Source organism: Ochotona princeps, chromosome 1, assembly GCF_030435755.1.
Source record: "Ochotona princeps isolate mOchPri1 chromosome 1, mOchPri1.hap1, whole genome shotgun sequence".
Lineage (NCBI taxonomy): Eukaryota > Metazoa > Chordata > Mammalia > Lagomorpha > Ochotonidae > Ochotona > Ochotona princeps.
Window position 1 is genome coordinate 1,271,915 of NC_080832.1, and position 27,711 is coordinate 1,299,625.

Consider the following 27,711-nt stretch of genomic DNA (forward strand, 5'->3'; position numbering starts at 1 on the left):
GTGGCTGCTTTGGGGCAGCAGGCGGGCAGGCGGGCAGCCATCAGCACTTTCTGCTTTGCACAATGCGTCCTCCGGACCTGCAGGATTCCCCTACTGCAAGTCACTCTCTCTCACATTTTAGTTTTTCTGGCAGTGGCACAGCAGAGAACACTCCCCATTCACAGCAACAGGGCCCCGAGGTTCGGGGATACTGGCAGGTCCATACTGCCTGATGCCAGTCCCTGGAGTGCCCCATGCACGCACCCTGGCTGGTGCAGCTTCCAGTCCCAGAATGCCCTCTCCGACAGAGTCTGTCACCTCCCTACTGTGCAGGTCCCAGCCCCCCAGGAAGGTGCTCTGGGTCTGTGATCCTGCCCAAGACCACAGAGCTGCGGTACAGCATCAGGTGTAGGCAGGGTGGGCCAGGGCCAGGGCCAGCGCACACTGAGGCAGGCAGGGGCAGTCTTCATGTCTGGCCTGCACCAGCCTGGCCAGGCCGTGGCTCGCATGCTGGCTGGCTGGGAGCCCTGTTGCGCACTCAAGTCACTGTGTAGCTTCCCCCAGCCACCCTGGTGGCTCCTGTACTCTGCCCTTCCTCACTGCAGGGAGGGCATGCTGGAAGGACCTCCTGAGCAGCGGCCCCGAGGCCAGGCCACAACCACACACAAACACCAGGTCGGCACTCCAGGGTTAACAGCACACACAGTTAAATACATAACAAAGTTTATTAAAAATAGGCTGAACCGGGATACAGTAGAAACGGGAAACCACAGCAGCTGGGATGTCTCAGAGTAGAGCCGGTCGTTAGAAGCTCTGGTACAGACTCACACTGGACCCCACAGCCACAGGGTAGCCATGCCCACCTCCCGTGGGGCTCTCCGCCACACGCGTGCCCAGAGGCAGGTATGTACATGTGTTCCACAACTCTCATGTGTCTTTCTACATATGAACACAACAGTGATCTCGGCCCCAGCTTGCCTTGAGGCAGTGCGGGCTGGCGAGCCTCGGGCTGGTGGGGGCATGGCCTGGCACAGCAGGCACGCTGCCCCTTCCCTGACACTCAGAACAGGAGCCGCGGGGGTTGTAAACTGACCACACTCGCAGTGTCATGCACCGGGGCTTCCCAGGCAGCACAGACTGCGTCCTTCCCTAACAAAGGTGTTGGGAATGGCCAGGACAGCGAGGCCGTTCTGCCTGGGCCAACACGTCATGTAACATCCACACACTGAGGTCTGTCTGCCCACCACAGCCGGACAAGTGACAGTGTCACCAGTAACTCACCAGGTAACATTAAATAACTACCATGCAGTGAAAATGGCTTCAACTGCTCTATGGTCTCAGAACATGTACACCCAGATACCACAGCCACTCCGTTTCTCTTCTCCCTGGCAGCACTCCATGGACATGAGCCCCTGGGGCCCCGAGAGGCCTGCCCAGTGTCATCTGTGGCCCCCCCACCCCCACGCCAGCTTTCCTGGTTCCTGGTCTCAGGGGTCTTTTCCAGCATCCCCCAGAATATCCAAACAGCAGCTGACTTTCTAACCTACCTGTCATATCCGAATTCATCCATGATTGATTAATCTAGTAACTACCAGGTATTTCTAAAAACAAAAGATCCTAGGGTTAAGTCCCCAAACCTCGTGCTAGGAGGTGCTCTCTCTGTTAGATACTCAGAACTGCTCAGGGCGCACGGGCAGTCGGAGCCGCTGGTGTCACAGGACACTGGGCCTGCAGCATGGCCGCTGTTGGGGAGCTGCCGGCAGGCATGTTCTGCAGGCAGCCACCGAGCGGTGCAAACAGCAGTCCAGAAGCTCAAACCACTCAGCAGGGAGGCAACAAGGATTTTTAAGAGAGTAAAAACGGGACTTCTCTGCCGATGCCCCTCACTATGAGGAGGATTATGGGGTGATGGGGTGGGCGGGACCACCTCCCTGTGCTCTCTACGGGAGGCTCCAACAAAGAAAACCAGCCCACCCCATCTCCCCATCAGACAGAGAGGGACGGGAGCCCGCTCCAGCCAGTAGCGGGCATCTCTCGGTAAAGCCACAATCAGAACACTGCTCCACATCCAGATGCCCACACCACCTAGCAACATCTCCCCCTCCTTCAAAGTCACAGCCACCACAGACCCACGACAGACCCGGGCACAGCTGCAGGGCCGCAGCCGGCTTCACTTGGTGTTCAGTTCGTTCTCCAGTTCCGTTAATTTGCGAGACGCTTTCACTTTATTGGACACATCCTGACCCTGCGAGAAGAGACGCTGGCGTTCCTTGAATGTCAAGTTCTCGGGGGCTCCAGAGCCACCGGGTGGGTCCGTGTCGTGGCTGCAGGAGAGGTCAGAGAGGAGAACATGTCAGTGACCGGTGCGAGGGGCCCTGACATTCCCGGCCAGGAGGCGCACGCTATGCTGGACGCTGAGGCCGGCCCTCCTACAGTTAACAGCACTGGGCTGTGCCGAAGCCCGCACAGGGGCCAACGGAAGATGCTCCCTCCTGCCAGCGTTCAGCAGCCAATGCCCAGCAGTGAGCTCCATCCTTGGCTCTTCTGTAACCTGCCGTGTACTCCAGTTCAGTAACAGCCTGGCAAGTACAGAGATGTGGCCTGGGATGCCTCCATGTGGCCGAGCCGTGCCTCGGCACTGTCCCTACGCCGCCCGACTGTGGGCACACGCGTCACAGTGCAGAATGGCACCTTTGAGAGCCATGCAGGCCTTACCAGGCCTCTCTGCGCTCACAGCGTGGGAACACTGGGGAATGCCAGAGCTGATGATACAGTCCTGGAAATTTAGGAATGCCATGAGGGATGACAGGGGCCGTTACGGCAGCCAACGCCTGGCATAACGGACAGTACCTTTTTGAGTGTTTCTCTCGCGGATCCTGGTAAGCACTGTGGGCTCCGACGCCCGTCCCGGTAGGTCCCATGTAAGAGTTTGGTGCTTTCCCATGAAAAAATAAATAATAAGTAAGTAAAAGTTTAAGCTCCTGCATTACCCTTAAACTTTACTCAGGATGAAGATGCAACACCCAAAGCAACATGGTCTACTAGACAGATAGGAAATCAACAGCTCTGCACACTGGGCAAAGATCAATTTAAAATGCCCGTCTCCTAGGGGCTTGAGGGGTGTGGCCACTGCCCAAGCCCAATGCTGGCTGTGCCCTGCACTGCTTCCCACAGGCTCCAGTTGGATCCAACTCGGGAGGAGGGCAGGGGACTTCCGACAGCAGACTTCTCGGGAGCTAAGGTGCAGCCACACATCTGCACTGGCTGCTGCGGGTAACACAGCTGTACGGGGGTGGCACAGCCGTGCAGTGGGGCAATCCCAGCTGTTCCATTTCCTGCTCCTGGCCCGGGAGGGTAGGGGGAGACTGCCCATGCACTTGGGTTTTTGTCACCCACGTGGGAGACTCAGTTTCTAGCTCTTGGCTTCGCTCTGGCCCAGCCCTGGCTGCTGCAGCCATCGGAGAAGTGAAGCAATAGATGCAAGACTCTCTATCTCCTGCTCTTTTAAATAATCTTTAAAAAAAAATTAAGTAACTACAATTATTAAAAGCAAAATAAAGTCTTTCAAACAAACTACTAAAACCCTTTTATTCCATGTGCGCTGCTGCAGCACAAGGCCACCACCAGGGTAAATCGCCAAGGAGCACAGTCAGGGCACGGGCCCTCAGCACCTCATGCACGGTGCCTGCCCGAAGATTCAGATAAGAAGCTGGGATGGTACTGCGGTGGGACCTGCCGACACCAGATGCCTCACAGCAGTATTCGTGTGTTGACACTAACTTTATCACTAGCAAAACTCTGAGTTTATGGCCATTTAGGCTGGGGCAACCCGTGCCTGGAACAGCCGGCAAACACTGCCGGCAGGGGCTACTGCACTGACCAGCGCACAGCACCGTTACAACAGCTGGACATGGCTGCTTGTTCCTTGTGGTTCCCCTGCTTCTCCGGCTGGGTACCCCGTGGCATTCCACCTTTCCTCCCAAGCAGCCTGGGCCACCCTGTCCTCAGTAAAGAAGCCTTGGGCAGATGACCTGCCTCTATGGAATTTCTAGTTCAGTCCCACGCCCCTTCTTCTCACTTGTGTTTACAACATTTGAGTTCTATCTTTTGAGCTTTGCTTCATGACTGATACTGGTTTCTTCCATTAGTACCAATCAGTTCTTCAGGATGTTCAGAACTGCTAAGCCCATCACCTCCTTCCAGCTAAAGAAAGGGGAATGCTGTCAGCCACCCATCCTTCCTGCCACATCGCCATGTTGGAGCCGACGGGAATCCTCACTCCCTCCCTGCAGTCCCAGGGGCAGGCGCTGAGCCGTGTGCAGAAGCCAGTATCAGCAGACACAGTCCTGGGCCAGGCAGTGAGATGATGAGGACACCACCTGTTCAGCCCTTCACAGTGGAGGTGGGGAGTCTTCCGAGGGGCTGAGCAGGTGGGAGATGCGGTGGGGACAGCAAGGTCGAGGTGACCCCTTAGCCAGGATACTCTGCTACCAAACTTTGTGTCTGTGTGGGACCTGTGAGAGACACCTACTGTCCACAGGGGCTGAGGCTAGATGGAGCGGACTCGGTAATCGCTTAAACACATTCCAAAGTCACGCCTTGGATGACCAGCATCCTTGTAGACACATCGTACCCTTCTTCCTGCCATACCCAGGGTGCCAGGCCAGGTGTCGGCCTCTGGAGCTGGTGGCCACCACGTGCCCACAAGGTTTGGTTGCTGAACATGTGAAGGGACAGAGGGGATTCTGCTGGTTACGGGGCAGAGAGGTGGGGGTCTAGAGCCCAGGGCGGAGTCTCCCACTGCCCCGCCCACACCACCAGGAGAGCAATATTCAACCCAGTTAACAGTGCAACAGCAAGGCGTGCCACACGCATTTGTCCTGAGACGCCAGAATGAGCAGGAAGGGATCAGAATGAAGAAGAATGGAAACCAAGACCAACAGTACTTCAGGGCATGAGGCAAGAGGGAGGACTGATTGTCACCACTGATTACAGACACGCAACTGCCCACAGAGCAGAGTGCTGAGCCCGGGACCACAATCACGTCAGCAGAGACTCCAATCAGAGGAGAGCGGTCGCCACGCTGAGACAAGGGACCGGGGAAGAGTCCCGCCCGTGAAGCAGGTGTGGCCATGAGGCCCGGCCCAGCGGCAGGTCTGATCACCGAGATGAGAACGGGCGTGATTGGGCCCTCTACCTTTAGGCTGGCCGGGACGGAAGCAGCTCGGCTTTTTTGGAGGGGATGGGGGCTGCCTTGCTTTGGGAGCAGTACTGTTGGCCGTGGCGGAGGGTGGCTGGCATGAGGTGGAGAGAAAGATGCCACCGGAGACTGGGCGTGGCTGTGGCACCCGCTCGGCAGCAGGAAGGTGCCCGAGGGACTTCCTGGTGCTGGCATGCTTCTCCTGACCTGCTAGGCTGCAGTCCTCCTCCGCCTCCTCCTCTTCCTCACTGTAGGCAACAAACTTGGCAGTGAACAGCGAGTCCGGGGCCAGGGCCTGTGTCTTGAGGTAGGAGGTGTTCCGCTGGGGTGGGGGCGGCGGGGCGCCGGGGGCAGGGGGCGGGCCCTGGGGCTCATAGTCCCGGGGCAGCGGGGGGCGGCAGAGCCCCGGCTCCTCGGGCTCCAGCAGCCTGCGTGCGGCCTCCTCGTGCTGTCTGCGTCTCTCGGCTTCCAGGCGACTGTAGTACCCTTCTTCCTGCCGCCTCTGTGGGGAGAGCAGAGGGCAGAGTCAGAGGCTGGGAGGACTGGCCCCCAGTGGGCCTTCACAGAGAGGCCGGGCGTGCTGGCCCACCTGGCCCAACCAGCACAGAGCCAGGGCTCCTCAGGATGCATGCTGCCACAGCAGCCACATGTGGCGCGCTGGCCCTGCCACTCGGCCGCCTTGCATGGCGCTCTGTCCCCGCCCGCGGCTGGCAGCTGGGAACTTACCTGCTCCTGCTGCGCTTACAGACCACACCGAGCTAGACCTGGGCTAACGGGGCCCTTTCCGGACCGACCGACCCCGCTCCACACAGCAAGATCCCCCAGCTGACATCCTTCCCAACACTGGCGCAGAAACCAAGAGGAAACCACAACCTGTAGGAGCGTGACTTGGTATGTCAGTCAGCACCTAACATGCAGACGTTGTCAAGTTCTTGGCTGCCACGTCCAAAGCTGAGACACCACCCGACAGATGGGGAACCAGACAGCCAGCTTTTCACAGCAACGAGACACTGGATTCAAACAGATTTTTAACAGATATTGTACATTTGTTCTGACATCTGAACAAACCACACTGACAAGAGTTAAAATTCCTTCAACATTAAAAGAAAACAGTATAGTTGGTTAAAGAGGACACATTTGAGAGTGTAAGAGAAAAGGAATGACAGTGCAGACAGCAAGCACCCTGCACGGGAAGCCAGGTGCGGGCAGGACATACAGGAAGTTCAAATTCATCCAGGGGGCACATTTAGGGGCCTCCAGGTCTGGGGACCATACTGCACGGTCCTTCTCGGTGCACACACACGTTAGGGTTGCGGGAGGGCTCTCCACAGGAGACCAGTCCCCAGCCCTTCGCTTTCTCCTGTTGTTCTTCGTGGAGAAGCCCCCTCGCTACACTGCCTTCCCCGGGTAGTCACTCTGAGTACTTCCGTTAGTCACAACCACAGCAGGTGTCCCCACACTCTGTGAGCACCGCCACTAGTCACACCCACAGCAGGTGTCCCCACACTCTGTGAGCACCTCCACTAGTCACACCCACAGCAGGTGCCCCCTCGCTACACTGTCTTCCCCCGGGGAAGTCACTCTGTGAGCACCTCTGTCAGTCACACTCCACAGGTGGAGTCACGTGGCCAGCCAGCAGGTAACAGTACATTTCCCTGTAACAAAGCCCACCTGTCATTCTGGATACTCTGTATTAAAAATAGGTTATTCAGCAACTGTTTATAGTGACCGCTCGGTAACAGTGGCTAAAACACAAGCTTGGTATTCAACATAGTCATGAGTTAGGAAAGTACAGCAGGACATCACACCACCCGAGGACTTCTCCGCGGAGGGGTGGGGCAGACAGTGCTAAAAGACAGAATAGCCCAGGACCCACGGCCGATTCTCCTCCAGCATCAGGTGGCTGCACTCTCCAAGCAACTTCCTTAGAATGGGCGGCAGCTGGGACCCTGGACAGCCTGGTCCTGACAGCTGGCACTCTAATGCTCCTAGCGCTGGCAGACACAGCAGAGGTGGCAGCTGGTTGTGATCAGCAGGGCTTCCCAGGTTGCGATCACTCCCTCCCCCCGTGTCCCTGTGCCCTGCGCACTACACTCCCAGCCAGCCCGTGTCCCTGTGCCCTGCACACTACACTCCCAGCCAGCCCGTGTCCCTGTGCCCTGCGCACTACACTCCCAGCCAGCCCGTGTCCCTGTGCCCTGCGCACTACACTCCCAGCCAGCCCGTGTCCCTGTGCCCTGCGCACTACACTCCCAGCCAGCCCGTGTCCCTGTGCCCTGCGCACTACACTCCAACTCCCAGCCAGCCGGTGTCCCTGTGCCCTGCGCACTACACTCCAACTCCCAGCCAGCCCGTGTCCCTGTGCCCTGCACACTACACTCCCAGCCAGCCCGTGTCCCTGTGCCCTGCGCACTACACTCCCAGCCAGCCCGTGTCCCTGTGCCCTGCGCACTACACTCCCAGCCAGCCCGTGTCCCTGTGCCCTGCGCACTACACTCCCAGCCAGCCCGTGTCCCTGTGCCCTGCGCACTACACTCCCAGCCAGCCCGTGTCCCTGTGCCCTGCGCACTACACTCCCAGCCAGCCCGTGTCCCTGTGCCCTGCGCACTACACTCCAACTCCCAGCCAGCCCGTGTCCCTGTGCCCTGCGCACTACACTCCCAGCCAGCCCGTGTCCCTGTGCCCTGCACACTACACTCCAACTCCCAGCCAGCCCGTGTCCCTGTGCCCTGCACACTACACTCCAACTCCCAGCCAGCCCGTGTCCCTGTGCCCTGCGCACTACACTCCCAGCCAGCCCGTGTCCCTGTGCCCTGCACACTACACTCCCAGCCAGCCCGTGTCCCTGTGCCCTGCGCACTACACTCCCAGCCAGCCCGTGTCCCTGTGCCCTGCGCACTACACTCCCAGCCAGCCCGTGTCCCTGTGCCCTGCGCACTACACTCCCAGCCAGCCCGTGTCCCTGTGCCCTGCGCACTACACTCCAACTCCCAGCCAGCCGGTGTCCCTGTGCCCTGCGCACTACACTCCAACTCCCAGCCAGCCCGTGTCCCTGTGCCCTGCACACTACACTCCCAGCCAGCCCGTGTCCCTGTGCCCTGCGCACTACACTCCCAGCCAGCCCGTGTCCCTGTGCCCTGCGCACTACACTCCCAGCCAGCCCGTGTCCCTGTGCCCTGCGCACTACACTCCCAGCCAGCCCGTGTCCCTGTGCCCTGCGCACTACACTCCCAGCCAGCCCGTGTCCCTGTGCCCTGCACACTACACTCCAACTCCCAGCCAGCCCGTGTCCCTGTGCCCTGCACACTACACTCCAACTCCCAGCCAGCCCGTGTCCCTGTGCCCTGCGCACTACACTCCCAGCCAGCCCGTGTCCCTGTGCCCTGCGCACTCCAACTCCCAGCCAGCCCGTGTCCCTGTGCCCTGCGCACTACACTCCAAGCCAGCACTGGCCCGTGTCTCCCAGCCTTACTTTCAGGCGGTCTGCACCCTAGCACATCACAGCAGTACAAAATGCTTCCCAAGGTCTTTTTATGTTTATTGTGTATGTGTGTTTCTAATAACACAGTTCACTGGGCTAATGAGGAGGAATTCCTGATGGAAGCTGCACCTTCCCACTTCAGTAGTGGTCACACTCACAGCTCCCACCTTCACAGAAGGGAAGTGTGGAGAACAGCTTCCAAATCACAGATACACACAGGCCTCAGAGGGGCGAGGCACAGAGCCAGTGGGCACCGAGGCTGCAGCCGCCTCAGCCCCAAACACACACGCCCGAGAGAAAAGTCAGGACAGTGGCCCCACGTTCCCATTTCTCAGAACATCAACCTTAGTTGTCATGTACAAGTTCAAATGAAAGGATCGCTGGAATGAGCAAGCGCACAGGGAGTGAGGAACTCAGAGCATCCATCAGATGGCATCCTGCATCCTCCGTGGTCCCGTCTGCGAGACGCAGGCCGAGTCCTGGAGGCCACCACATCCCGAAGGCTCAGCACTAAGACTGTCCCACTGCGCTCCCGCCGCCTCCCGCTGCGCCAGCAGCCCTACACGTTGCACAGCCGGAGGGAGACACACTCAGAAGTGAAGGGGTCAGGAGAGAGTCCAGAGAGGCAAGTGGGCCAAGGGGCCAAAGCTGGCATTGCACCCACCAAAGTGGGCTGTGGCACTGCTCTGCGGCGTGTCCAGTCCCTCTGCCCCAGCCAACCCCGCTGGCATGTGCAGGCTAACTTGGCCAAGCGCTAGCTGCCCTTAGAGAACCATAACCTTTTCTTCAGCGTCTCGCTTGACTCGCTCCTCCTCCTGGCGGCGTCGCTCCTCCTCCAGCCGGGCGCGGTCCTCCGCTTCCCGTTTCCGCATCTCCTCCAGCTGCTGCTGCCGCCTGCGCTCCTCGTCCTGCAACTAACAGCACACTGGCTTCAGTTTTCCTTCTAGAGTCCCCAGCACGAGACAGAAAGGGCACACGTGCAGACAGCAGACACAGACACAGACACACACACAGAGTTCAGTACAAAACGCCAAGTTAAAGCACTGCTGGAGAAGGATAAAACCTGCCCATCTTATAGCTCTATAAATCCACAGTTAGCTAAACGGCTTGCCTCACAACTCCAGGGTTGCTCTTCATCAATCACGCCCCCAACAAGGAGTTTCTCTGGCACACACTCAGTGGCAGCCCCGCACACCCCGAGCCCCAGGGGCTGGCCGGAGAAGGCAGACACCTGCCTCAATGGGTGGGACATGGGAGGCAGCACTGGACCCCCACTGACAGCGTGCAGGCTTAGAGCCCCCCCCCCACTCTTCCTAGGCATCAGGGACCTAAGGCCTTGCTCCCGGCCCTGTTCTGACTTCAGGCACCCCATTCCTGTTTGAGCCCTGCAGCCCGCACTAGGCTGGGAAGGCCCCTTGTTCTAACTCTGTGCAGGCACAGTGTTTAGTGAATTCAAGAGTTCAGATGGGGGTCTCGAACTCATCTCTTGGGGAACTAGGCCTTTCTGAAGGACAGAAAGCAAAACACCTTCCTCCTCACACCAACTGCCCGGGCTGCTCCTTCTGCCCGAGCTCCTGAGTGCTCGGCCCAGTGTTCTGAGCAGCCCGCTTGCCCAGTGGCCCAGCGCAGGACGAGCCTCAGCCGAGCTCCTGAGCGCTCGGCCCAGTGTTCTGAGCAGCCCGCTTGTCCAGCGGCCCAGTGCAGGCCAGCCACGCCAGGAGCCTAGCCCTCAACACTGCCAGCCAGCACCTTCAGTTTCCATGCAACTGTAAATGCTCAGAGCCACATTTGAAAACAGCTAACTTCTGGATCTGAATTGTTTGTGTTTTCTTTTGAAACAAAAATGTGGTAATTCTTTGTTCCTATCTGGTGGGATGCAGAATATTGACATAACACATCATATGTCACAGAGTAACAACAGCTCAAAACACAACACTGAGCTGAAAGGCTTGCTTGCGTTTCTATGCCGGGAAAAAATAAATTAACCCCTGCCAGTCAGCAAACAGTAATGAAAGAGGGCAGAAAAAAATGAAAGGCTAGGAAATTGTTCCTAGTGTCAGCTGGCATTGCCCCAGGATGGAGGATGGCTTCCCTGAGCGCAGCCCTGGGAGGAGCTGCACAGCTCACAGTCACTGAGCGCCTTCCCCGGGGCCCAGGCACCCCACAGTGAGGCCACCCCCAGTCCCTCGTGCCTGGGGGACAACAACTGCCCAGATGCCACAGGGCAATAAAGCACAAAACAGCCCGTGTTACATTTCCTAGGCCCACTCAGAAGTTCTGAACAAAAAATACTCTACATCCTTACAGCCACGTGACGTCCTTTAGCTGAACATGAACACCACTTTTCAGAAGCCAGAGCACAAACGCCTCACAAGCCCGCAGGAGTTCCTCCAACAAGCCTACAGCTCAGTCTGGGGGTGCCGAGCTGACACCTCTTGCGCTGTCACTTCCTACTACTTTTGAAAGGCAAACAACTGAACCAGATGGTCACAATTAAGGCGGCGTCTTTCTTCTAGTCGGCTAACTCAGCCATTTAAATAAGAGCTGCTCCATTTCCCGAGTATGTGGCACTCAATGCGCCACGGCCTCTGAGCTGCACGGTTCACTGACAGTGAGTGGCACAAGTGTGGACTCACGCCACGCTGGGCGCGGCAGAATGGACTGCAGTGCGCAGCCACTGAGACGGGGCGGAGCCCAGGGACGTCCACCTGGCTAATCACCACAGTGCAAACGGAAGTCACTCCAGGTCAAGAAAACGCTGGAATCTCAAAGCCAGCACGGCCACGTGAAGGAAGGTTTGCCGTACTGGTAGTCTGCACTCCACGAACTGCATTCCAGGCTAAAAGCCACACATGCCCGCAGCTGTTTCCTTTGCGCAAACGCTGCAGCGGAGAGCCATGGCAGGTCTGGCTCCCACCCCCTCTCCCTGGCATTTGCACCCAGGAACTTCCTGCTGAGTCTCCTCACTGCTCCCCAAGTAAGCTCCTGGCATCGGGGGATGAGAACATGTGCCCATCAGCTTAGCACCTCAGGCTTCTGGCAGCCTGTGCCACTGCAGGCCGTCCCAGAGCTGGCCTTCAGCAAGCAGCAGCGTCCCTGAGGCACGGGGCACCTCCCTGAGCCAGGGTCTGCAGGTCTATTAGGGTGATGACTGGGTGACGACTGCTTCACACGGTGCTGGGCTGCTCCCGTGCGCAACCCCGGGAAGGGAGGCCTGGGCACATCAGGTCCAGTGCCACCACCTCACCCTCCCTCACACACAACAGCACTTAAAAAAGTTCATGGAAAATGGACTTGGTACAAACAACTGTAAATCCACGCACTTCGTGAAGTCCCCCTGTGGCTCTCTGCATCCCTTTAGGCTGACACCATGATGCCTACTACCCCGATGCGCTGGCCCCAGTGCCCAGGCTGGATGCCTGAAGGGCAACCCTCCAGTAGGCCTCCTCATGGTTCCCACAGGACTTCATTTCTATCCCTTTATCCCTGGGGTGTGCCCAATGTTTGTGGTCCCTCATTCAGTAAGACAGGAGGGGAGACCTAACTTGCGTTTTTCATGCAAGTCATGGGCACCTAGTCTTCAAAAACGCCTCTTCAATGGAGTGACCCCAAACCCAGTTTCTCCTACACTCCTGTGTCATCCACATCACAGAGGATCCAGCACCACCTGGCCCCTCAGACAGCCAGGCCCAGAGCAGGTGCTCCAGAAAAGCAGTTCCGAGGGTGAGAATTCCAGCTCCCCTCTGCTCCACGGGGTTCTGTATGCGACACTCAGACGGGGTCAGCCTGCTGTCTGCCCTACCCACATGGCAGGTTTCTTTTAAAGAGAGAACGTTCTATACAGAGCATCTGGCAGCCACAGCAACACAGGGTACAAGTGCCCTGTCCTGCCACAGCTGAAGATTCCTGCAGCCTAGGTCAACCAGGAGAGGCGGCCCCACCCACCAGGTTCTAAGTGGGCTTGTCCTGTCTGAAGGGCTCCCTGGACAGCATAGAGTGCCACAACACAACCGGGTTTCTGGGAGCTGGACCTGCCCACAATGCACAGGGGCATCCTGTTGTCTTGGGCACTGTGACAGGACTCTGCACTGGGGAGAACGGGTAACCCCGCGCAGCAAGTGGACAACACTTCACTCGCTCGGTGTGACTGACAGCTGATCACATGCCAGAACTCTCAGGAAACGTGGACAGTCTACGGTCTTGTTCCATGGACGGGCAGACATGCAAGACGGTAAGGCACGTCCAGGATGCCAGAAGACAGAAGCAGGGCGCAGGGACGAGAGCTGAGGGTGCAGGGCACTCCCTGGGACGGCTGCATCTGAGCAAGGCACACACAGCCAGGGATGCAGCCGCGGGGCAGGGGAGAGCGCAGAGAAGAGCCAGCCACACCGAGGGGCACCCAGGCCAGCTGGCTGTCGTTGGCACAGGTCCAGGACCACTGGGAATGGCTGTCTGTGGCTGCTGTGTCAAGCACACCCTGGGGACCTGTGGCAAAAGCAAGCAGCCCAGCCCCACTCTGTCGCAGGGAGCCAGCCAGGCAAGGACAGAAGCTCAGGCCAGGGTAAGAGGTCATGGGTGAGGAGCCAGGGGTCCTGGGTAACTGAGCAAGCTGAGCCCGCCCCAGGGGGCGGAGAGGCTGACCTGGCGACAGCAAGGCCAGTGGGTACCTGACTCTCGGGCGGGCAGGCGAGAGCCTGGGGAGGGGAGAGAGCGGTCACAGCTGCTGCTCCGACGCTGCTCTCCCCTGGAGAAGGTCCATCAGGCTGCTCAGCCCACTCGTGTTTGTGACCTCACAGGAAGGAAGGGTTATGTTCCAGTCACAGGGACACACAGAGAAAAATGGAGATATTTCTATTACCTCTGCTTTGTGTAAAAAATGCACAATGCAGAAAATCTGCCTTTGACATACTAAAGAAGGGAGAAGTTTACAAGAAAGTTTTCTCTCTGGCATGACACGGTCAAGAGTCTACTTAGATTAGAAAAAAGAAAGGGGGCAACAGCCTCGCTCGGGGGGCACTGGAGTCATCCTGCATGGCATTTTTTCTTACTGGCTGGTCTGCTTCCGCCTCCTCTGCTAGACGCTGGTTAACCTGGCACCTACAGGCACTGAGACAAACCTACCACTCCCAAGACAGCATGCTGCACGGCCCACCACACCGACCTCTCAACTGGCATGGCTGAGCAACTTGGTACATCACCCGAGGGACAAGGCCCCATGCGCACGCCATCTCTCACTATCAAGACAGCGATGCCTCAGCTAGCAGTGTCAGCAGCATCTCAACTGAGCCTCTACAGCTGCTTTAATTAAACGGAGTCACATTGCGGTTTGTTTCATTAGCTCATGCACTTAACACTACATAGGATACACAGAATCAAATTTGCACTGAAACTTGGAAAAGATCAAAAGTGCAAACAAACAGTCACAGTAAAAATGAACAGAGGAAAGTAGAGTGACTAAATCTAGTAACATTCAGGCATGCTTCTAGGGCCACAGGACTGCACCCCGGCCTAGGACACCCCGAGAGCTGGGTCTACTGAAAACATGAGACAACCACCACTACAAGGAGGAAATCAGACAGCAAAAGAATACCAAAGGGAAAGAAAGAGGACATACCAAGTCTAGAACAGAGACTGCGGGCACAGCAGGCTGCTGCAGGTAACAGAAGGAAAAAGAAAGATCAGCTGTGAACAGTTAGCTCAGGCCGCGGCGCGCCGTCGGCGTGTCTGCCGCTTCCGTGCGTCGTCTGCTTTGGACAACCCCACGAGCAGGGCCCAGAATTACAGGCCAACTTCCAGACTCAGCGAAAGGACAGAGTCCACCTGGAATTCAATACCTGAGTCTCATCAGACATACAGTCCCCTTGGCTGTCTCATCTGGAGACTAAGGCATTACAGAATTCATGACATGGGAAAATAATTTTGACTAAATTCTAGTAAGACACTTCTTAAGCACCAGCACACTAGAGGACTTTGAAACAGACTACGTGTGCAAGACTGTCTGGGACAGCCTGCTAGACCTGCCGTCCAACCTTGAGTGCAGTCCGGCTGTTCACGTGAGATATGGCACACGCGTGCTGACCTGTGGCTGCTGCTGGCTGCAGCGGCCACACGCTCAGAGGCTGAGCCTGGCGTGGTGCAGGGACCCTTCCAGGGGCCTAGCGGGACAGTGACCAAAGGCCATGAGCACACGCAGCTTGTGGGCAAGTCCATCAGTGTCCACCGGGTCTCCGGGGCTGCAGCACAGCAGGCCCCTCACTGAGCTCTGCCAGCAGACAGATGCTCGCGGCACACGTGCAGTGACACAGCTCTCCGGTGAGCAGAGTGGTCACGCGGAGCTGCAGGCTGCTGGGGTGGCCCATAGCTGACACTGTGCCCTTCTCCAACCAAGTGTCTCGGAGGGCACAGTCACGAGCACTTCAGGCTCGCACATACATGAACAATGCGCATGTGTGGCTTTTGGGGAAAGCCCCACGGGGCAAATGGAGAGGACCCCAGGAGCCTCTTCAACAGGTGGGGTCTAGCTGCCTGAGCCAACAGCGTGTGCATCAGAAGCTTCCAGCACGCAGCTCTGGGAAAGGACTGCCATCAGACACAAAAATCCACCAGATAAGAGCTGTACTCATTCCGTCCTTCCCCACCACGCTGCCTAAGCCTGCGGACAAAGGGACACTCGCTAGGACTCAGCAGCTCAGCGTGGCCCATACACCAGCCACCAAGAGCAGCGACATCATGGCCTCTCCCCTAACAGCTCTCCTGAGAAGTTGACAGAGTATCCTGCTGCTGTCTAAAGTTGATTTTCTAATCATTTATTGCATTTAAACTAACTTAAATTTTGCTTTTATTTGAAACAAAACAGAGCAAAAACTAGTTTTATACTATGAAGAAATGTGAATAAGACAGTCTCAGTATCTTTACGTTACAGCTAAAATGGACCATTCAATAACCTGGTAAACACCTGTTTTTCATTAGCATACCTAGCAGTACAGGCTCCATTTCTGGTGATGACACGAAAGCCTTACCTTTAGTATTCTGGGCTAGCCCACAGGAACAACTGCCGCTCTGAGGCCCACAGCTCACGCCAACAGCCATGTTTACATGGTGTCCACTGCGCACGCAGCCGTTACCCCTGTCCTACGTGGGTCAAGCAGAGCAGTGGCGAGCTCACAGCTGGCCTACAAAGCCCTCAGCATCTACTCTGGCATTTGCGAAAAACTCCTGCCAACCTCCAGTCTACACGACTAGCGGTCAGGAGCACACACGCATGTCCCCAGCTGCAGGGAGTTAGCCAGTGCCACGGCCAGGCCCTGTGGGAACTGCACTGGGGCTCGCCACAGTGGACGCCTCACAAACGCCCGCTCCCCCGGCAGCACCCGAGCCGACGGCGGCGCGCGGGCCAGGACTCCGCGGCCTCAGCTGCCCGGCCAGCAGGGGGCAGCAGCGGCACGGTGTGCACAGCCACAGCAGCTCCCCGCTTTACCCGGGCTCTCCGCTCGGCCTCCAGACGCTGCATGATGAGCATGGTGTCTACGTCCTCCTCCTCCTCCTCCTCGTCCTCCTCGTCCTTCTGCTTCGACTCCTGCAGCCGCTTCTGGAACTGCCACTCCAGCATGAGCTTGCGCAGCCGGTCGTTTTCCTCGGCAGTGCGGTCGGGCCTGGCCTGCAGCTCCTGGATCTCCTTGCTCAGCATGTCCACGATGTGCATCTGCTGCTGCTTCTCCAGCTTCTCCTTGGCATCACGCTTCCAGGGGTCAGGAGACAGACTGTCCCCGGAGGACAGCTCCTCCTTGCTGATGGTGATGTACTGCAGGTCCCGGCGCTCGATGGTGCGCGGCTGCTGCTGCGGCTGCAGCTCCCGGATGACCGTCTCGGGGGGCCTCTGGAGCGTGGAGGGCTTTTCGGGCTTCGTCTGCTGGGCGGGCAGAGGCGAGAATGGGGCCGGGTTCAGGGCCTGGGTGCGCATCTGGCCCAGCCTGCGCTCCTGCTCCCGGCGCTTCCGCTCACGCTCCTCCTCCAGGCGAGCCTTCTCCTTCTCGTACCACCGCTGTTGCTCCTCCCTCTTCTTGCGCTCTGCAGTGGCCACCTGGGCAGACTGCGCTCCTGGCTGGCTGGTACAAGGAGGTGGGGGCAGAGGCAAATCCACAGGAATTCCGTCCAAGTCACTGGCATGGTGGGCCGGAGGCGGAGGGGGCGGCGGAGGCAGGTCCGCTCGGAAGGGCTGCGAGACGGCCACCGGGGCGGCTGGCACGGGCACGGCAGCGGGCGTTTTCCACCGGCCTGGCCCGCTTTTGGTGAGTGTGGAGGCCGGAGTCCCGGGCTTGGAGGAATGGTTCAGGTGCTCTTGGCTGGAGGTGCTGGACTCCACGGAGGAGCTCTGGTTTAACCACATATCGCTGTCGGCCTTGCGGTCCATAATGGACTCCATGCGGTGTCGCTCAAGCTGGAAGGCCCTGTCCTCCCTCAGCTCCTCCTGGGAACGTGTAACACGCTGCTGAGAAAGCACAGAGCACAGCTCACAAAAGTCCACACACACATTCCAACTGCAGGGCACAGACTGGGGAGATGGCGCTGTGAGGGGAGAGGCCAGTGGCTGAGGCAGCCCTCCCCCACTAACTGGCCACATGTAGACATGGTGTGGCACATGCACACACCCCTGGACCCCCCCAAGGGACACCTGCCAGCCTGACTCCCCAAGTACGGACAAAGCCCGTCAGTCCAGGCAGTACGACACCAGCCACTTCCGGGTCACAGAATCGCAAGGTGTTTCTGCACCTTGACAGGCAAGGGCTGGCTGCCAACACTGCTGGATCAGCTTCGGACCAACAGCAAGGGGCAGCCCTCCTTAGCTGGTACCGGGGCAGATACAACGCAGCTGTTCTAATAGCCTGTCGTCCAGCAGTGTCCCCCGAAATGTTCCCTTTCCCCTCCGCCGTAACTTCCGACAGGACAGGTACCTGCACCGCGAGGCTCGCGTGGCTGCTGTCCACGGGGACGTGTGGCTTATCCTCATAGCCTGGCCACTGGCTCGGAGGAGGAGCCATCCGGTCCTGCGACTTGGAGGCCGGGAAGGTGAAGTACTCCCGGGTGTAGGTCTGGGTGGGGATGGGGTAGGCTTCAGGTCGGGGCGCAGGTGGCTGCTCCTGTGGAAATGCCAACCACAGACAAGAGCAAGTTTGCTGGCATTCAGCAGACTCGGGCTCTTGAAAACAACTTTACAAAAATATGTTCCACAACTGCATTAAAATCCAAGTGTTCAACCTCCCAGCGTGAATAAGGGAAACACCTGCTCTTGCCCAGATGTACTAGTTTGAAACTTGTCTATTTGACCAACATATTAACAGTCAGAGACAAGGTGCCACTAATTCAGCCATTACAAACTGTGGTGGGGCAGGTGTGTGTCCCCGCAGGTCGGACACCAACTGGGGGGTCAGCATCCCATTCTGGAGGGCCTGCTTTCAGTCCTGGCTGCTCTGCTTCGAAACCAGCCTCCTGCTAAGGCACACCACACAGGCAGCATGACGGCTCAAGTGCAAGGGCCCTTGCCCACCCGTGGGAAACCCAGCAGGAGCTCCATGCCCCCGGGCCCAGCCCGGCCCAGCCCTGGTTGCTGTAGGCACTCGGGAAGGGAACTACCAGACAGAGGATTCCAGTCTTTTTCACTCTGTGTGTCTCTCACAAAAAACTAGGTTAAAATTCTGGAGACTCAGAAAACTGTAACCAATACTGATTTCTTGAAAAATGCCCCTGGACAGTCCAAGGAAAAGCCTGGTGAAAAGGTGGTGTCTCCCTGACCTCGGTACAAAGGTTCCCCGTGGAGACGGACGTTATCTTAGCTGCAGTTCCAGAGGCATAGGCGCCCTTTCCTCCGGGGCTGGGGGGCTGATCTGTTGAAAAAAAAGGCAGGGAAGCAAGTTGAGGACAAGGTTAATGATCAGGGTGTAAAACAGAGCTTTCTTGCAGGGCTGCGGCTGCACCCGCCACACTACATGCGAGCAGGGCTCTGGCATGGGGACACACAGGAGCCGGCTGAGGAGCAGTCTCACGGCCCCCGTGCCCGGGGACAGCTGGCATGCCCTGGTAGAGGGGCCAGGCCCACGGACCTCGTGTCTCGGCAGCGAGCCCGTCTGTGAGTCCTTGCTGGCAGCAGCCTTCAGGCATGGCAACCCCCTCCCAGCCCCCGGCTTATCTGTCAGCTCCTGCAGGATGGCATCAGCTGAATCAGAGTCAACCAGCTTGGCTCTTACCTCCACCAGAAAAATGGGAAGGAGGACATCACCAGGAACACTAGATCCTGGCTAGCCAACATCCGCAGTCAACACTTCAACACACAAATCACCAAACCACCAGGTGTCACTCTCATGCCAACCGTGCCGGGGGGGACGCAGGCGGGAACAATCGATTCCTCTTACTTGCAACATTGGGGCTGGAGCGGTGATCAGCGCGGTTTTTCATCAATCTCTCATCACCAGGCATTTTCTTCGGCTCGCTGGGTTCTGCCCAGGGGATCTGGGGACTTCCAGGTGACCCGTTCTGAGCGGAACTGTTATACAGCTCAAAACCCTCGCTCTTAGGCCGAGGTTTCCCCGAGCCACGGCGATCTGAAACTGAAGCCAGACAGTCCAGGTCCTCCACCTGCTCGGAGGACACAGCCTGACTAAACGGACCCACAAATATCTGGAATCCCATGAGCAACGTCTCTACTGTAAGCAGCACACTCATTTTCCACAAGAACAAATTGTTTCTACGGAATCGTTAAAAAGCTTTCAAATAAATACATGGAAAAAATTCTATCTGACCGATTATCAATGGGAAAAACACAGTTCATTTTCTCATAAATGGAACCTCCCATTGTAAGTAAAAAGGCAACCATTCTTAAAGCACTCTGAAGGGTTAACATGCTTCCACTGCTTCTTCAAAAAATGAATTAACTTCCTCTAACATACTCAAAGAGCCAGAGACACAGCAAGCCTGAGGCCCGCCTGCCGGCTCGCTCCCCAGATGGCCCCAGCAGCCAGGTCTCCTGCAGGCCGAGCTGCGCACAGCGCCAGCCCCGCGGCCCAGGGCCCAGGGCCCACGGCCCACGGCAGGCCAGGCTCGGCGGCGGCGCCTGGGGGAGCCGGCCCAGGATGCCAGCCCTGTGTTCTCTGCTGCAGGCTCTCTCCTTTCTTCCACTTGCTGACCCGCGTTTATTTTCTGCTTTTAACAGCATGCCTCCTTGATTCCAACGTGCTTCCCTAAAAGGCCTATGAACTACCAGGAAATCAGACCTTCAGGATGTGAAGTTTTATATTGTGTCCAGGCCAGCCACAGTGGCCCTGCAGAGGTCCCAGCTTGCTGACCCTTGGCCTGGGCAGTGCCGGCTCCCTGCGCTGGGCAGAGGGTCCACCAGGTCCCCTCGGCAGATTGTCTCAACACTGATGGCAAAGGGGGTATGACAATGTCAGACAGACTGTGTCCCAGCGATTTTCTCCTTAAGAAATTCTAAATTCATTTTAATTTTACTGAATTTCTTGGGAAAGCCACAAACCACAATTCCCAAAAATAAACTACATAAATCAGTCAGGTATTTCCAAGAGTGGATCACACAGAAAGATCACGAGGCCTGTCCTCACTCACACAGGAGTATCTGCTGCACACACTCACCCAGAGACTGAAAACCCCCAGCTAGGATGGGGCACCTGCTCAGAGACATGACGTCACAACGGGCAGGTGGGCACCAGGTGAACCTAGGGTGGTCCCAGCGTTATGGGAAACAGGGAGCCTCTCACTCGAGCGCTTGTATCCCCCCTCAGATCTTCAAGCCTGGGCCCACCCTCACGCCAGCATCAAACTGCACAGGAGCGCACTGGTCCTTACTTCTCTGCATCATGGGGGAGGGCTGATTGAGGAGGGTGGCCAGTCCGTGGTAGATGGCGCCTTGCTTTGCCACTTCGAGCGTCACCACGGAACTCGTCCTGGTCATGAGTTCCGCAGCCCTGCAGAGAGAGTGCCGCCAGGGCAGAAGGTGAGATGGTAGGACGCTGCCAGCCACAGCCGGGCCCAGTTCTGGCTCACAGACGGCTCGCCACTGTGAACCCTAAGTGTGACACCGGGGCAAGCACCCCGTGCTGAGCTCAGGCTGCAGCAGAACCGCCACAGTGCCGACAGTATCAAAGCCTGGACTAACACCTGCCGACAGCCATGCAGATGAAAAGACACACACTTCAACAGAGAAATGGCCATGCGCTCTAAGAGTTTCACACTAAAAAGGTAACACATCACGGGAGCAAAGTGTCTCAGCGTTCTGCTCGGCTGCAGTGCCAACCCTACACGTCCGACAGACGCAGGCCGTACCTTTCCTGAGAGAGTCCCACCAGACTCCGACCGTCCACACTCAGCAGCTGATCACCCGCGGCCAGCCGTCCGTCCTATGCAGCCCGCCCAGCAGGTGGTGTGCGTGGGTTGGAGGGAAGAAGAGGCCAGGGTGAGGAGAAGTGGCCCACCTGTGTGCCCTCACCCTCAGAGCAGCAGGTACTCACCACGTCGGCAGCGCCTCCTCGCACGACAGACTTCACGTAGATGCCCAGCTTATCCTGGCCGGCCCCCTGAGCAACAACAAGGCCAAGAGAGAGCCCTGAGCAGGCCCTGCGGCACCCGGGCAGCTCGGCCCTGGCTCTCCTTCACACGAGAGCCCGGGCTTCCTCCTGCATTTGGTCACACCAAGTGCTCTGCTTTCCTGAACAAACCACCCAAGCAGAGAACCACAGCAGCGGGAACCGAAGTGCACAGGTCTGAACAGCTACAAGCTGCCCGTGTGACACGGAAGGTCAGCTACTTTAACACATTTTAACTCATGGAAAGAACGTTCCTATAGGATCCCAACACCAAATATTTACTGTATCTGTCACATTCTTATTCTTTTCATATATGTACTGTAGTTCAAATCTTAACATGATTAACTTCTAGTGGCAAACTTAAGCAGAAAAACAGGTAGTGAGAAAAAAAATTACGCAGAAAATATTCTCTATTATAAGCCTACATACACAGTAAAGACTCAACCCATACAGATTTTACTGTAAAAGATAATGACACTCTATGTTCTATGAGTTGTGAAAGTATTACACACAAACACATTACAAAGCCTGTGATTTCAGGGTCAGTGTTGTCCAAGGCTGGACCAGGCCACACCAGGAGCCACACGGCAGCCAGGGCCATCTCCTGCTGCCCTGCCAGCCTCAGGCACTCAGCTTCCCACTGAACCCCTTCCTTTCCTGCCCTCCTGGACAGTGGGCCAAGCCTGCCCCGTCCTACACCACATTTATTTTGAACTGTCAACTTAAGAATTCAAATGTGCAAAAGGCATATGGCTCATCAGCAAGCACAAGGGTGGCCAATGTGTCTCTCAGCCGACATCACCTGCCCCAGCGTGGGGGCCCTTGCCCCAAGAACACAGAGGCTGAGACCTCCCCTCAGCCACACTGACTAGTCCAAGGCCGTTGACATCATTCAGCCCTGCCCTGGGGGAGTGTCTGTGCCCACAGCCCTGCCCCAGGGGGAGTGTCTGTGCCCAGAAGCCCTGCCCCAGGGGGAGTGTCTGTGCCCAGAAGCCCTGCCCCAGGGGGAGTGTCTGTGCCCAGAAGCCCTGCCCCAGGGGGAGTGTCTGTGCCCAGAAGCCCTGCCCCAGGGGGAGTGTCTGTGCCCAGAAGCGCTGCCCCAGGGGGAGTGTCTGTGCCCAGAAGCCCTGCCCCAGGGGGAGTGTCTGTGCCCAGAAGCCCTGCCCCAGGGGGAGTGTCTGTGCCACAGCCCTGCCCCAGGGGGAGTGTCTGTGCCCAGAAGCCCTGCCCCAGGGGGAGTGTCTGTGCCCAGAAGCCCTGCCCCAGGGGGAGTGTCTGTGCCCACAGCCCTGCCCCAGGGGGAGTGTCTGTGCCCAGAAGCCCTGCCCCAGGGGGAGTGTCTGTGCCCAGAAGCCCTGCCCCAGGGGGAGTGTCTGTGCCACAGCCCTGCCCCAGGGGGAGTGTCTGTGCCCAGAAGCCCTGCCCCAGGGGGAGTGTCTGTGCCCAGAAGCCCTGCCCCAGGGGGAGTGTCTGTGCCCAGAAGCCCTGCCCCAGGGGGAGTGTCTGTGCCCAGAAGCCCTGCCCCAGGGGGAGTGTCTGTGCCCAGAAGCCCTGCCCCAGGGGGAGTGTCTGTGCCCAGAAGCCCTGCCCCAGGGGGAGTGTCTGTGCCCAGAAGCCCTGCCCCAGGGGGAGTGTCTGTGCCCAGAAGCGCTGCCCCAGGGGGAGTGTCTGTGCCCAGAAGCCCTGCCCCAGGGGGAGTGTCTGTGCCACAGCCCTGCCCAGGGGGGGGAGTGTCTGTGCCCAGAAGCCCTGCCCCAGGGGGAGTGTCTGTGCCCACAGCCCTGCCCCAGGGGGAGTGCCTGTGCCCACAGCCCTGCCCTCATCCCACAGTAAGTCACCCCTGTCTCTGCCACTGCCATGTGGCTCGCTGTTTTAACAGGAGCCCAGGCACACTGTTTGCTCTGCTTCCCAGAGACTGCAGCCCCCATGGCAAATCCCCCACTGCTCCCAGGAACCAGCGTACATGGCATTCCCATAGGTATTCATCTTTCGGGTCATGCAACATTGATTTCACAATTTAAAAATAAGAAATCAGGGTCCAGCGCAGAAGCCAAGTGGCTTGTGTCCTCGCATTGCATGTGCTGGGATCCCATATGGTCACCGGTTCTAATCCCAACCACCCTGCTTCCCATCCAGCTCCCTGCTTGTGGCCTGGGAAAGCAGTGAGGACGGCCCAAGGCCTTGGGACCCTGCATCTGTGTGGGAGATATGGAAGAGGCTGCTGGCTTCGGCAGCTCCTCCTCACTCTTCACTCAGGTGCCGGTGGGTGCCCACCCACCCCGTGCACTACCGCTGCGGGGGCAGTTGCACCACTCTCGCCAGCCTCTTGGCAGGAACTGTCCTGGCTTCGGCAGCTTCCCCAGGGCCGCCTACAGGTTTCTCTTCATTGCAAATCTGAGACGGGGGTCGGCCATTGTACTGAAGCAACAACGCATCGAGCACACAAGTAACCTAACTGCTGGGCCAGGGAGGTGGGACTTCACCTCAGACCGGTGCCCAGTGTGCCACCTGAGAAGGGCCACTCCAACCCCTACTTCACAACAGAAGAAGGGAAAGACAGCACTCCCCAACTAAGAGCAACTATTTCCTTACACACAGGCAACTTGTCTGAATTCTAATCTAACAAGTGATTCCTTTAATTCCAAGTAGGTTGAATTTACAGGAAAATCTGCCTGTCATTTTGAGGGAAGAGGAACTCCTGATTATTAGACACCTCACCTCCAAAGACCAATCTGAATCTAAACGTGCATATAACGTTGGGTATAAACACGACACGATTAAAGGTCAGCCAATGCATCAGAATGTCTAGAAGGACGGTGACAGGAACTAGGCTTGAAGTCCAAGAAAAGAACGTGGATCCAGAATATTTAAGACATGTCCACGTTTGATTGGCAACTGGATCTCCTAGATAGGAACACATGCCACCATGGCTCCCTGCAGGGACACACCACCTGTTCGAGTTGGAGATGAACAGCCAGCGATGACATGTCTGGCCACAGATATCAAATCAGTGTGGATAGATATTTTCAACCAAAAACATCACCCCTTTTGCCAGGCTACATTGTGTCCACTGTCTCCGCCTGGCCACAGCAGTCAAGGTTGGAAGCCAGGCGTGCAACAGGGCACAGAAGCTTCATGTCCACCTGACAAAACAGGTCAGAGGTCAGCCACTGGACAGGTCCAATCACCACCTGTGGCAATGTGAACCTCTTCGTCTCTGGAGTTCATAACCTACCACAAACACACACACCAAAGCAAATACTAAACCACTTTTCAATGTCTTATTTCTAAGTAACAATGCATAACCTCACTTAGCATGATAAGACAACGATCTACACTTCCTGCTTTACACTCCTACAGCGATTCTCAGCCCAGGACCCTCTGCCTCGTGAGTGTAGCCCGTCGCTGGCAGCTGTCAGCAACAGTGTGAACACAGGGGCCCAAGCAGCCAGATGTGGGCCAGCGACCTGGAGGGCACTGTGCTGTGGCCCTGGAGGCTCTGGGCAGGGCGTCCCCGTGCACAGCAGCGACACACCGAGTCCCGGAGGCTTCCCCCAAGAGGCGGGATGTCAAGTTTCTCCAGTCCACTCTTTATTGACCATTGTTCAAACAGCATTCTGGACATACAGGATAAAACAAAACACTCTGAAAACTGATTTCACCGATTTCTTTTTAATGTAACTTGCAGAAAAATCAACATTATTTGTGTGGCTCCCATTCTACTTCTAAACAACACTTCTTTTGTAAGTACACACCCGCAACCATAAGTACTAGTCATAAATTTGTAATTATGCAGAGATAAAACAAGCTCTCCTTATAAACATGAGCTAGCGTTATCCTGAATTCCAACCATAAGCAAAGCAGCAAGAGCCACTGCAATTAAGTGCAAAATAATACCTAAAAACCCAAGTAAAAATTACTAGAATTACTTGTCCAAAACACTTAAAAATGATACTTGAAAAGGCATCACGACCTTTCAGCATATTTATTACTCGCAAAAAACTAAAAGAATGTTTATAGTCACACTAATATTAACCAATCCTCCTTGAATAAACCAGCCTTTAAAGTCAATGGAGGGTTCTTCTAGAAAACAAGTGTAGATCCTAAAGGTAGCAGGAAATACAGTTTATTAAACGCAATTTAATAATGTTATTAAATAATTCTCAAAACCAGAAGCTATGTTTTTTTAAACCAAAAATGCATCTCCTTCCAGAACATGAGAGCCACACTCTTGATATTCCACCCAAATGCCTTGTCCAGGTTCTGTGACTCGCGCTGGGATTCCAGAGACCTGAACACCAACTGGCAGGTGGCGCAGAAGTCAGGAGACACTGACCTTAAGTTCTTAAAATGAACACAACTCTCCCTGCCTGCTTCCCATCATCAGTCTACAACACCCTGGAGGGGCCCTGCAGCTGGGCAGCAGGTAGGACAGCTGAGGGACAGGAGGCAGCAGCAAAGGCAGAGAGGAGCAGACAAAAGGCTGGAGCAAACAACCCACATTCACCTGTATGAGACACAGCGACAGAGGGACGACAGGATCGGCACCGCCTCGGCCACGGGCCCACGGCACAGGGCCGCCGGCCGCCACTCCCGCCACCTCTCCTGGAGGCCGCCGCCCAGCCACTGCCCCTCACGTGTGGGCACGGCCGCAGCCAGAGTCCTGTGCCTCACACATTCCAGCAGGAGACTGTGGGAGTGTGATGTGATGAACAGCATGAAAACACCATTCAAGAACAATCCCAAAGAGGGGAGGGGCAGAGGAAGAACGGTGCGCTGGCCAGGCGGCAGGAATCCCGCCCCATTGTTCTCAGACGTGGAAACCAGCTGGAGTTTGGAACAGTCACAGGGCTGGAGACCAGGGGCCAGGAAGCAACGCACAGCACCCAGGCTCAGCGGCTTCTGCTCCCGCCAACCACACTGCTCTGATCCACCAACCAGCAAGATCCATGCTCCACAGAGCTCACTTTTTGGCAGGAATTAGCTCAGGTTTAAAAGAGTCACCTGTAAAATTTGTTCTCTACACCAATCCTACCTTCAAGAACCTTGAGAGTGAGAGGTAATTCCTGGGACAGGCACAGTGCTGCCCAGAAGGTAGGAAGTTGCAGTCCCACCGCTGCTCCGGCCGGCAAAGGCAAGAAGGGGCGGCAGCAGGCTGCGGGTCTTGGACGGCCCTCAGGCCAGAGCCCTCCAACAGCGGAGTGGCACCCAGGTAAAGAGCACCTGGCACACTTGGCCTCACTGGCCACCAGGGCTCCCTCACACTCAGCCCGGGACGCGGCCACACTGCGGCAGTCCAAACGCGCACGAGCGCCATCGGGGAAAGAAACTGCTCGCGAGCACTGAGCTCAAGCTCCCGTCGCCCAGTCCAGGAACCGACCGTGACACTTCCATCAGGCCAAGAAATCAGCACAGAGGCTATCATTATAAAAACGGTTTTAAAAACTCATTCTTTTGTATAATTTGCTATTTTATTTTTGGCATACAAATATAAAATACAGTCTTAAAAGTCGCTTAGAGAAGCCATGAGGACACAATGGCAAGACAGACGTGCCAGCCAACACACGGACACGCCCTGGGAAGGCACACCGACGAGGCCTTTCCCACGGGGTGCGGGAGCGCAGCCTCTGCCTTCAAAGGACTAAATGACAGCCTGCGTGGGCAGCGCCGGGGGCCCCACCCTCCTGCTCCACGGCTCAGGCATCCTGTGATGGCAAGCTTGGAAGCCAGCACACAAAGCATCAACTCAGGGACTGACTGGCCCTCTCTCCCAAGTGAAACAGTACAAATCCCAAGTATTACAAGAACTTGCCATTCTGATGTTCAGTCTTAAAAAAACAAGTTTCAGGGGCCGTTTACACTAAAGTGCAACACAGCCAGCAGCGCTTCCTGCTGTCCACTCCCAGCACCCGGGACCCTGCAGGAAACGCAGCAGCTTCCGTCCTCAACAACAGGCTCCCAGCACATTTTATGAAACTGAAGAGCCTTCAGCATGAGAGAGAGAACAAGGAAGGTGGGTGTGTAGATGCTGCCTGACGGGCAGGCCAAGACAAGCAACGTGGAGCGTGCACCCCTGCTCACAGCCGCGCCCTGCCGACACTCACCATGGCCTGGGTCCTGCCGACCACAGAGAACCACGTCTCCATCTCCAGCACCCAGCTGGTTCCTCGGGACCGGCCGCCACGATTCCCAACTGGATGCTACTATGACACACCGTGGCCTTTATCAACGCGAGCCACAGCCAACGTAACCCTTGGCCTCTTACGTAACCAGTCCGCCTGGATTTTTATCCACTCTGCACTTTATTAAACTTGAAAAAGAACTATAAAAATACAGTGAATTGTTTGTTTTTTAAAATCCAAATTAAACAGGAAGCATCATGTTGTCCCGCAGACGAGCAAAACGTGGCATGCTAAACTTCCCCAAAAGCAATGTTTTAAAAAGTAAGCTGCATATCCCCA

General features: G+C 56.8%; 1 protein-coding gene across 2 annotated transcripts in view; it reads right to left on the reverse strand.

The window, feature by feature from the left end:
* Positions 1-1,932: 1,932 nt before the first annotated feature.
* The window catches only part of AFDN (afadin, adherens junction formation factor), a 126,615-nt gene continuing 100,836 nt past the window's right edge, over positions 1,933-27,711 (reverse strand). For both annotated transcript variants that reach the window (XM_058674117.1, XM_058673672.1), the window contains exons 23-33: positions 21,176-21,241; positions 20,991-21,064; positions 20,514-20,632; positions 19,067-19,261; positions 18,450-18,541; positions 17,612-17,797; positions 16,138-17,145; positions 9,440-9,574; positions 5,387-5,681; positions 2,830-2,914; positions 1,933-2,303 (exon numbers count right to left, since the gene is read on the reverse strand). In XM_058674117.1, coding sequence (XP_058530100.1) covers positions 2,150-2,303; positions 2,830-2,914; positions 5,387-5,681; positions 9,440-9,574; positions 16,138-17,145; positions 17,612-17,797; positions 18,450-18,541; positions 19,067-19,261; positions 20,514-20,632; positions 20,991-21,064; positions 21,176-21,241 — 2,409 coding nt within the window. In that variant the 3' untranslated portion in view covers positions 1,933-2,149. The remainder of the gene's footprint in view (positions 2,304-2,829; positions 2,915-5,386; positions 5,682-9,439; positions 9,575-16,137; positions 17,146-17,611; positions 17,798-18,449; positions 18,542-19,066; positions 19,262-20,513; positions 20,633-20,990; positions 21,065-21,175; positions 21,242-27,711) is intronic.